General features: G+C 39.8%; 1 protein-coding gene across 1 annotated transcript in view; it reads left to right on the forward strand.

Moving 5' to 3' along the window:
- The first annotated feature begins 7,390 nt into the window (after window positions 1–7,390).
- Window positions 7,391–11,907, forward strand: part of LOC102027021 (zinc finger protein 709-like) — a 19,456-nt gene continuing 14,939 nt past the window's right edge. The window contains exons 1-2 of the mRNA XM_013509356.1: window positions 7,391–7,426; window positions 11,769–11,825. Of these exons, the coding sequence (XP_013364810.1) occupies window positions 7,391–7,426; window positions 11,769–11,825 (93 nt within the window). The remainder of the gene's footprint in view (window positions 7,427–11,768; window positions 11,826–11,907) is intronic.

An 11,907-nucleotide genomic window follows, 5' to 3' on the forward strand; every position in this document is an offset into this window, starting at 1 on the left:
AGCCCTTGCTGCTTTGCTGTCTGGCCTCTGCACCTCAATTATCAATCAAGGATGCAACAACAGGCGATACTGTTTTTATTGACCAGCAACTTGAGGCTCTCAGGCCTGTTACAGATTTTTGCTGGTATGAGGAAAATATACAAGAAGTATATTCTGTTTACTCAACAATCCATTAGCAGGGCAGTACAGATCTATCTGAAACTGAGGGGAACTGAAGTAAAAAGTAAAAGTAATTGAAGTTATTCCACCTAGAATCTGCCTCCAGTCTGAATGATGCTGAGATGCTTCCTTGGGCTTCCACAGGCACAAGAAGAAATATTTTCTCAGAGCCTTCCTGTTCTCTCTTACTGTCTACATTCAGAAAATGCTTAATGATGTCCTCTCTCTACCCTCAGCATACTCACATGCCTTTGCTTCAAACTACTTTTCTCTGCCATCAGTGTTGCTTTATTTATTATTTTTTTTTCTTTTTGTTTTTTTTTCTGGTACCGGGAATCGAACTCACGATGTTGCGCTTACCAGGCAGGCGCTGTGCTGCTGAGCCGCTGAGCTAAATCCCCAGCCCCCAGTGTTGCTTTAATATTGTCTGGAAAATTTCTATGTGACATTCAAACTACTCCAAGTAAACCACCACCCCTTTAACTGAGTGAGCACGAGTGAGATTCACACACCTTGCCTCATGTCCTCACAGAACATTGTCTGCCTCTGATTTTTCTCATATGGCCACCACTGAGTTTCATGCACGTTTGGTTTAGAAATACACACGCAGAGAGACAGGAGCGACTGTGAACAGAGCTCTTCTTTGCCCTCAGTTTCTCATGGTTCAGACAGAAATTTTCTTACATTGAGTATGATAACTTCCAATAAATTGTGATAAAGTTACCCAGGTGTCCATAGATACTTAGTAATGTTGAATCACCATGCAGAGGATTGAGTGAGGACATCTGGAAGTGGTAATATTTAATTCAGACCTAAAGCATGTGTGCTTATGCTTTGGAAAAATGGTGACATGGAGAATCAATTTGCAGTAGAGCCAGCGTGTACATTTTGGGGCACATGCAGATGGAAGTGTCGTGATGTTACGTTGTGTCAACCTATTCAGGACAAGATTCCAGGTGTCTGTAACCATGTTCATGGCCAGATGCCTGTATGTATATTCCTATTTAGATTGTAGAGGGAAGGGCTGGAGATACAGCTCAGCGTCTCCAGCGCCTGACTAGCAAGTGCAAAGTCATGAGTTTGATTCCCAGTACCACCCCCCATGTAAAAAAAAGAAGATTGTAGAGGGAAAAGGTCATTAGAATATGCAGAGTTGCTGGGGTCACACTAAAATACGTTCACATGAAGAAGATCTGTGTAGAGTATTTATAGAGAAAAACTCATTTGTATAATTTTCTGAAGAAGATGATGTATTTGAAAGTTTATTGAGAACAAATAGCTAGCTTGAATTGTATTGTTTTGATGCTATTGTTCTTTTCACAGGCAAATATACCTTGCATTCAAATATTAGGAAAAGGTTTATGTTGTCTCATTATTTCAGAGATTGCAGTTTTGACTTGACTACCTCTAATGCGTAAATACCGTGGTAAATAAAAATAAAGGACAAGAATACTTACTGTATGAGAACCAAAATCCATAGAGAAGGGAAACAGGCTGAGAAGAAGGGGCCAGGGACCAGATTTGGTCACTCAGGTCACACTCTCATGACTCAGCCAGACACACCAAGAAATGTGCTTTACTAATATCCTGTACATCTCTCAAGCCAAGCAAGTTGCTAACACGAGTGTGTCACCTGACTCTGGGTAACTTTTTTCTAGGTTTACTAATGTTGATAGTTGGAAATTTTAACCTCTTGAGCCATGACAGGGTATGGAAAACTTAGTCTAAAATTCTTTTGTATCCCAGCCTCATCACCAGGAAGTGATCAGGTAGATCACATGTGGGGCTGTTTGAGCAATCATTCTGGCTTTCCTATTTGGAAATATGTTTACGTTCGGAATTCAAGTATTTTTTTTATACTCATGGATAAACTGTGAAGGTTGTCTTTGGGAGTTGAAATGCTTGATTTTATTTCATCTTTACTCTTTTACAGAATATTGCTATCATGCAACTCTAATTTCTTCATTTACACAATAATTATATTTTTCTCAGGTGCCATATACTCATTTCCATGGATGAAAATGAATAGATTGAGATTCTTGCCAAGAATCCAACTGACTCATTCCCAACAGCAGGCCTCAGCATACTCCGTTTTGTCCTGGGTGGGATGGACTCATGATGTTTTCTGACATCAGGAGAATGACTCTTTTATGAGACATTGACCCTGAAACTTTCTGAGCACATTTGTGATCCATTTTCAGGAAGAGTCCACTGAATTCATTAAGAAAACCATAGGAACTTTGAAAAGCCAGAAGTAAAGGCCTTAAATGCAAGTATTTCTCAGGTTAGGTGAGATGGACTTCCTGCGAGATGGACTGGGCCAGAAGTTCCTGGGTTACAATTCATAATCTGAACTTTACTCCTGGTGGAAGAGGTTTGTTTCTCTTGTCCCTCTCTGCTCAGCTAGCCCACAGTGGAGCAGGAGCCAATCAGCAAGGAAGGCATTTTCTGTATGAATTACCCAATCAGGCCATGTGAGGGAGGAGGGTACTTCCTGTGTCACGGCACCGAAGCGATAGCCTAGGTTCGTTGCTGAGAGCTTCCACCTGACTGGACTACCATTTTCTGTAACTTCTGGCTGCAACCTGTGTCACAAGAATCCTAAGAGACCCTCAAGGCACACAATGGTGATGTTATGGGATGGGTGCATGGATGGGATGGAATTGGATGAGTTCTGGAAGGAAAGGGCCAAAATGGGCTATGGCAAGCGTTGGCTTAGCTCTAGAATCTGAGGTCTTCCTAGCCTTTGGCTTTTCATCATCATCGGCCCCTTTTCTGCTTTGCTCAGACAGGGAGAGTTCTGTTCCTTAGCATACAGTCCCCACTGTGAATGCTTTCTTGGGTGGCTCCAGGCAGAGCTGCATCTCCCAACAGTCTGAGGAGATCTGGAGCTTTGTGGAAACCCTGGATTCTGTGCACGGCAATAAAAAACAATTACCACTTTAATTATTGATGTGAGCCGTCTACTCAGATACTGTTACTGCATGGACCGACATCTTGTACTCATAATATTGAGAAATGAGATGGTGAACCAAAGGAGGATGTTAGAGGATAAGAACTCCCTGACTTCCAGGAAGTCTCCTGAGTGAATGACCATGTGACTGCTCAATTCAGAGCTAATTATAGATAAGCAACACAGTAATTGCCCAGTTTTTTTAGTGACTACCTATCACAGGTATCTCGGGATTTAAAACAACCTCTTTGAACTCAGGATCACTGAACCAATTTTCTCAGTGTCCAAGGTTTAAAGGAAATGGATTTTAGAGAAGAACTAGTTATTTTTTTAATTTTAAGTTCCTGGAAATGCAGGAGCTTAGTAGATCCTGGCTGAAACTCCTTTTAGTAGGGAGGGGGATGCATTCCTTCTTGGGCAGAAAATTCTGTCTTGGTTCAAAGTCCTAAGTCATTGTGTCTATTCTTATTTTAATTCTTACTGAATGGCTAATTTTCAACTCTATTTCAGACCCTTTGTAGGTAAGTGCCGTACTTATAAAGTAACTAAATAAACTATTCTGTACAATTAGAATGTTTAAGTGAGGGTTTCAATAGAATTTAGAATGCTGAGAAAGAGGGGATGTTAATGTATTGGGAAGGGAAGGGGACCTATTGCTACTGAGGATAAGTTCCAAAGGGGCTCCCTATTGAACTCAACCTGAGAAATGGACTGAACTAGGGCATCTGCAGGGATGTGTGTGTGTGATATTGGTATGAGTGGAAAGAAAAAGAATCGGGTGTTATCTCTGAAACAATTGATGTAGTCTGTGGACTGTTTCTAGACATTGTATTAAAATTGGAACACTGAGATGAACATTATACAAGAGGCGTTTAAGTAGGGGTAAATTCTCATACTTAAGATCTACAGTCATATGAATGACTAGAATAAAAAGGTTTTTTGAATTGGCAAGAGCAAAGAGAAGTAAAAAAGGAAATGGGACTGCAGGGGATTTTGGAGGGTGGGGAAAATCAGCAATTGCAACCGTAAACTTCTCCTGACTTATCTTTCTTAGTGTGATAGTAAATGAAGGATTATCTGCTGGCTTAGTCGGAGAGTTCATAGGTCACAGGCTTAAAGAAAGAAAGGGAATTTGGGAATGGAAAATATTTCTTCTGTGACTACTTATCAGCTCACCTATCATTTTTGAGGCAAAATTGGAAAATATGATCCTGGTCTTGTAGGTTTAAAAACAGGATGAGTACCATCTTTGAAGTGGAAGGGAAAGGGGTTTTTTCCTTGATGTAAAAGATTTGAAGGTATTTCTGATGTTTGTTATTGTACAGGGACTGGATTCAGGAAATTTGCCCTGAGTTATATCCCCTCAAATTTTTATTTTTAATCTTTATTTATTTTTGTTAGTTTTTGAGACCACTTCTTACTAAGTTGCCCAACTCGTGGAAAACCCGTGGTGCTTTTTCACCTCCTTGATTGTTGGGATGACAGATATGTGCCACTTTACCAGTATAAGGTTGGAGTTCTTAAATCACCATGATGCAGCAGGACTTCAGTGCTTCGATAAAGTAAATATCACTGACAACCACTTGTGGGAATGAGACAAAAGTATTAAATCACCGAACTCAGTCTGGCTAACTAAGCAAGACCCTGTTTCAATATGAAATAAATAAACATTCGAGATTAACTTCTGTAATGTGCATGAAGCCATGAGTTAAGTGTCCAAAACAATGAAGCAAAAAAGAAGTTATTTAGTGCAAATCTTACTTTTTTTTGTCTTTTTGAGACAGGGTCTCGCTATGCAGTTCAGGCTGGCCTTGAGTTCACTTTGTAGCCCAGGCAGGTCTCGAACTCGCAAGGATCCTCCTGCCTCAGCCTCCCCAGTGCTGGGATTACAGGTGTGCGCCACTGTGTCCTGCTGCAAATCTTTTACTGTTGAATTTTATTCATTTTTCACACTAGGGCTACATGGTATAATATTTCCTCATGATCTGGGATAACAGTAATATATCACTGCTCTGTCAGAAACAGTACATAATGGGTGAACAAAAAGTGATTTACAGTGTACTATATTTTAAAACGTATGTGAGGTATTTAGTGTTTTATCATGAATTTGCCATTGTGTTATGTAAATTCTCCCAAATATAGATCAAGATTTGTGTTGTGAGCAAGTTTAAAAGATTCAAGACTTAGCAATCATGTTTGCTTGTTTGAGTACATTTTGGGCATTTTCAATATATTTTATTTTTAACTTCTTTTGGGTTCATTGAGATATTTCCCTTTTCAGACTCAAGTAGCATCTGTAGACTCATTCCTTCAACATTTCATGTAGCCCTCTGTAGAATATGACACTCACCAGATTGTTTCCTGGTTTTTGTTTTTCGTTTTAGCTTTTATTTTGAGGCAGGGTCTCACTTTGCAATTCTGGCTGGCTTTGAACTCAGCCAAAGTTTGATCTGGGATAACAGTAATATATCACTGCTCTGTCAGAAGCAGTACATAATGGGTGAATGATAAATGATTTACAGTATAGCCTAGGCTTGTTTTGAACTCAAGGGAGTCTTCTGTCTCCTGAGTGCTGGTATTACAGGTGTGTGTCACCATACCCATGCGTATTTCCTGGTTTGAATGCTGTACTAACCATGAACTATTGAATAAGGTTAACAGTGTAATACTGTTTGGAAATGGGAGCACTACTTTGGGGTTTTTCTTTGTTTTCAGAGAGAGAGTGTGTGTGTGTGTGTGTGTGTGTGTGTGTGTGTGTGTGTGTGTATCTGTGTTATGCAGAACTGCCCTATTCCAACCATACTGTTCATCTTACATCACCAGGACAATAGGATGGCAGTTTTCGTTGGACAGACACAGGGCTGAGTACTTTGAATAGAAGACACCAAGAATGTGCAAGGTTGAAGAGGAAACACTTTCATTTTGAGCTTTAATTTATTCAGATTATGGGAACCCTTTTAACTGCTTTAACCTTGGATAATTATCTGGCTTTCTGCAGTGGGTTGCTCACAACTGTAACTTCACTTCCATGATCTTGATGGCCTAAAGGCAGGTGTGTGCAACACCATCACTTCCAAAACTTTCTCCCTTGCAGTGACTGATATCTCCCTCAGGAAAGATGACCCTGAGCCTTTGTTCTGTGTTCCATAAATGACAAAAACTTGCAAACCTGAAATCCCTTTAAATATCTCTTGTGTTCCCCACACTTTGAGGACAGAGTTTCCATTTTGATATCTTGGAGAAGGCAATGGGAATGGCTTACTGTGGAGGTCACAGTAGATAAAGCATACAGCTTCATTTCACAGCATCTTTGAACATGGTCTCTACATGTCTTTGGATGCCATCATACGGCATCAAGCTTTGGAGCCTGTTGTGTATCTTTACACAAGTGATATCTGAAATGTAGTGTAGGTAGGAAGGACAGGGAGACAGTGTGCAAGTACAGACAGAGAGTACTTTGGGGAGAGTCACTGAGCTTGAGTATGGGGATCAGAGCTAGAGATTTGCCAGCTCTTGTGGTTTCCGGTTGCCTTTTGTAGGTACTTGGTCATTTATCAGCTTATTTGGCCACTGCACCTGCTAAGTCAGTGATTTTCAGGCATTGAAAACATCAGAAAGGGGCTGGGGATTTAGCTCAGTGGCAAAAGCGCCTGCCTGGCAAGCACAAGGTCGTGAGTTCAGTTCCCGGTACCAGAGAAAAACCAAAAAAAAAAACGAAAACATCAGAAAACGTGAATGTGTCTCAACTTTTTTGTTACGGTCATAACACAGCATGAGTAAGAATTGGAGCAGCTCGTAGGACGAGGTCAGGGATGTGGGTCAGTGTCACACAGTAAAAACAGATGGCCCTTAATAGGAAGAAATATGGCCCCAAATATGTCTTGTGATCTCTTTGATGACCCTGTTGTGGTTTTGTATTCCTTGCACTCTTGTGCCCTTGCTCATCACTACTGGATTATACTCCATGGCTTCATGTACATTTTTTATCCTGGTGTAAGCCCAGAGATTGAGAGCACGCAACATGTGTTCTCCCACTGAGCTATACCTCAGTCTCATGTACATACGTATTTTAGTGTGACCAAATGGGAGTGTGTTAAAGTTTATTTTGTGTATTACTTAATTCACCTAGTTCTGTATTCCAGATTTATTTGGATTGCTGTATGTACATGTCAACTCGTCACAGAATCTCCACTGTTTGCATTCATAACGTCTTATTTGCCTTTCCAGGGTTATGGGAGAGCAGGCTGGTCTAGCTCTGTCACTGGTATAAATGCCGCAATGAACATTATCTTTCTTGCTGCCCTAGAAACAGATGTGAGAAAATGCCATGGATATTCAGGAGCCTATTTGTTGGTGCACAGTGTGTATATCCATCTAAAATGTTGCTATATACCATGCATATGACCACTACTAGTAGACAATAATTTCTATTTCTCATATCCAACAAACATTAGACATTTTCTAATTTGATGAATGTCACGGATTCATAGTGAATTTTAATTGCCTCTTTTCATTTTTTTTTGTCTTTTATGCCTCTGTTTTATGCATTGGTTTTTCATTTCTTGTATAAGCCCTTCTGTAAATCATCTGCATCTGTGATATTGTCATAGTTTGATGAGTATAATTTTCTTTTAATAAAATCTTTTCTTGAGATATTTCTTTGCCACTTATAGAGAATCAGCATAACCTCATAAGTTTTCTATCTGCATGTTAATGAACAGAAATCCTAAGTTTTATATACTGGCCGGGGATATAACTCAGTGGCATAAGTGCCTGCTTGGCGAGCGCAAGGTCCTGAGTTTGATTACTGGTACCAAAAAAAAAGTTTTATATACTTTGAAAGTCACTTTAATATATGTTGCTTAAAATTTTTATTTTTGAGTATTCTCTTATTTCTAGTTTTTCTTTTTTTTTTTTTTTTTTTTTGGTTTTTCTCCGGTACCGGGAACCGAACTCACAGCCTTGTGCTTGCCAGGCAGGCGCTTTTGCCACTGAGCTAAATCCCCAGCCCACTTATTTCTAGTTTTTCTTACACTTTTTCCCTTGTTCTATTTTCATATTTTGTATGGTTCTTCATTCTACCTAGAGTCCTCCTTTGAAATTTTGTGTTGCAAAATCAGACATACTTGCCATGTAATTTACATTTCATTAGTTGATCTGTTCATTTTGTCACATGAAAATAACATTTCTGCCGTATTGTTTGCTTTCTTTATTCAAGTATAAGGGCTGAATCCGGGGCCTCATGTATGCTATGCAAGCACTCTACCACTGTGTTAAAACCCTGTGTCTGTTTTCTGATAAGGAATAATGTCTCACAATATTTTATCTCTATTTCATGTGAAAACAGAGAGAAAATAAAAACCAAGGACCAGGGACAAAGCACAAAGCCAAAAAGCATAACCGAGCAACCCGCAAGCCACAAGTCAGAAGCCCGATACCAAAAAACAAAAAACAAAATAAGGGCCTTTCTTGCTTAGTATAAAAGATTAAGACTGAGTATCTTTGTCTCATTTAACTTATCACTGTTGGTTTGAATTAGGTGAATAACATCTTAGCAACAGGAGCAGTGACTAAGCTTAGGCCCACATTGACAAGCAAAGGAATGTCAGTGCACTTTTCCTTCTCGCAACCTTCCTTTTTGTGGCCTCTGTGTGTAGAGCAGCTCTAGAAGGATTGTGGACTGTGCCATAATTATAGCAGTGGAAAGAGGAATCTCCTATGCAGATGGTTTTTTAGGATTGTGTGTTCATTCACCCAGCATGTGCTTTTACTATTATCCTCACCCTCTCTCCAGCCATTTGGGCTGATTCTCAAGATGACCTGTCACAAGATGCTAGTTCAGCCCTTGCCTGGAGGAAATTAATGAGTTGAAAGAAGAAGGCTTTCAAACTGAGGTGGGGAATTTATACTGTAGAGATTCACTTTGTGAAATGCTTAGGTGACAAGGCCTAGTCATAAGGAAGTGATTGTGCGTTATAATGCTTTTCAGCCATCATTCTGGTCCTCCTGGTGAGGAACATGATCAGTACTCAGAATTCAGATTTTTTTTTTTATAATTTTGGATGAAGCAAATTGCTTGTCTGAGGCAGTTGAAATCCCTTTTCTTACATCTTGATTCATTTTGCAGAATACCGTTAACATATTATGCCAAGTTTTTTTGTGCATTAGATAATTATATTCTCTTTTTCGTGTTTCAGTATTTTTTGCTGAAAATAAATAGATTAAGAGATAAGGGATGAGAAAGGCTGCACAGAGAAGTCAAATGCCTCATTTAAATTTCTATCCCCTGACAAATTGAAATCTTTCTGTCTATTCCATTGTGTCCTGCCCTGACCTGTGGCCCACTTCTTTTCACTTTAGAGTTTTATCCATGAGATATTGAGGCTCAAGTGCAGGAGGTACACTTACTACCTGACTTTCAGGGACAACATTCAGGAAGAGCCTATTGAGGACAGTAAGAAGATAGTAGCAACTCTGGACTTGGAACAAATGCTGTGATCCCTCATGCTGGGTACAGTCAGTCTCTTAGGAGGAAGTCTATGTTAGAAAGGGTTTTTGTTATCTTAAAGAGGTAGTGTATATTTTCTCTTGTTCTTTTTTGGCTCAGAGGGCAGGAAATGGAGCAGCAGTGCATCAGTGAAGAAAGGTTGGTGCCCTGTGAACTGTCCAAGCAGCCATGCTGTCCAGAGAGAGGCATCCTTCTCTGTCAGGAACCCAAGTCAGAAGTTCCAGTGTCTTGCTGAAAGCCACACTAGCTGACTCACACTGACTGGTTCTGTGACATTTAATGATGGAAGGTTGATGGGCATTTAATGATGGCAGGTTGCAAAGCACTGTCATGGGCATACCTTTGAGGGATCCTTAATCCTGTAAATGCTGGTATGCAAGCTCTAGTGACCCAAGACAGAAATGAGGCTGTGGCAGAACCATAAGCTCAGTAACACATTGATAGAAGAAGCCTTGGCAGCACCGAGACCTCTGCATCAACTGAGGAGTCTTGTTCTTGTATGTCAACTGTTGCTTTTATGCTCTTGTTCTTTGCTGGTTTTCAGGGTGAGGCAGAGAAACTGCCAGGCACTCAGCATCCTGTGCTGTGCAAGTAAAGTGACTTAATCATGTCCAAAGCACTGTCATGGGCAGCTCAGTGCCTGCTCCTGAACTATCATCATATTGGGTACTGGCAACTGGACAGTTTTGGTGGGGCTGTGTGACATTTGTGTTGAGTGGCACTGTGCTGTCTTGTGTTTCCTGACTTCTCTCCCATGTGCAGTCCTGGTATTGTGGTTTATTTCTGAAAGATCCCCCAAATATCTTTTGTGTTTAAAATTTGATTGAACTCTATGAAGTTTGTAGTTTTCTGTTGATTCATGAATTGATAAGTGCAGTTTGTATGTGTGTGCTGCAAGGTGGTTGGGCCTGGTTGGAAGAAGTTCTCCAAGGATATTTCTTGGAAAAGTATATTCTTGTTTGTAGCTCTTCTCATTTTTCTCTGCTCTTACATTGTTTTGATGAGTTGAGCAGACAGCTTGATGTAGGAATGTCATCATGGGCTCATATAATGCCCACCAGAACAGCACATAAAAGGCCTTGGGAAGTATAACATCAAGCAACGCAAAGATAATTTGAGTATTAATAAAAATCCAAATGTACAGTTTGAGGCCATAAAGTAAATTTTGGGGAGTCAGACAGTAGGCAGTATCATTAAGGTGATACTGTGAGCTTCCTTTTGTGATTTATGAAGTTGGTCTTACAGTTGGCTCTGGAGGTTGGTAATATCTCCACCCAGATATGTATAAAAAGCACCATGGGGAAGGTGTTGGACTTACTCTTAGAACTCTGAATGGTTTAATGGGATAAATATGATGCACATAAAATGGTAGCTGGCGTCCCCATTAACCTGATGGCATATGTGCAGAGCTTTTTGAAGTTTATTGAGCCAGGTGACTGTTATCTGAAGGGTATCAAGTTACTGGGTTTTTTTTCAGTGTTCGTCTAAGTTAGCAATTTAGAGAATATTTTTAAAAGACCTATTCATAGTTTGAGCAGTTTGAATGCAATGAGTTAAGGTGACCACAGGTTTCACTGTAGCTGTCACATAATGACTGTCCAGCAAACATTTTTGTCAAATAAGTTTTGGTGTTGATGTGATTTGATTATGGGCTAAATTTTATTTATCCATTCTCTCTTGAGATTGGTTGGTATCCAAGTTATGGGTTGTCTCTGTACCATAATGAATAATGTTTAAGAGATACTAAAAATTATTTATATAACATTGGAGTGGAAAAGAATAGAATAACCACTATCTGATAATGGGACTGTATATAATAGAAATTCTCTGATCAGAAAATACCATATAGGAGGTAATATGTGCAAACCATTGGAATAGCCACAGTGGTTATAATCCCTCCCCCGGTCCCTTAACGGGCTGGCAGGTGGCAATGAAGTTTTGTCTGTATATAAGTTTTCTTTAGAGGGAAGAGTGATTTGGAATTTTCTATGTAACTATATCTAAGACAAGTGAAGTAAGAAGATGAGCCCAATAAACCATGTCACTTACCTGAGGTATATATGTCAGCAACCTCAGAAAGATGAAGTGCCTTTTTACTTTTGTAATTTTGGAGGTGCAAATGATTTATGTGGTCTTTGTGAAAAACAGGTTTTCAGGAGTCAAGAAAACTTGTGCTTTGCAGCATCTCTTCAGCTGCAAGAGACGGTGAGTTCTTCTGTCCTGCTGAGCAACCTTCTGAATCACAATTTAGAAAATGTAAAGTGTTACTAAATTAGTTTAAAACCTT

Source organism: Chinchilla lanigera, unplaced genomic scaffold, assembly GCF_000276665.1.
Source record: "Chinchilla lanigera isolate Chin_1 unplaced genomic scaffold, ChiLan1.0 scaffold00168, whole genome shotgun sequence".
Classification (NCBI taxonomy): domain Eukaryota; kingdom Metazoa; phylum Chordata; class Mammalia; order Rodentia; family Chinchillidae; genus Chinchilla; species Chinchilla lanigera.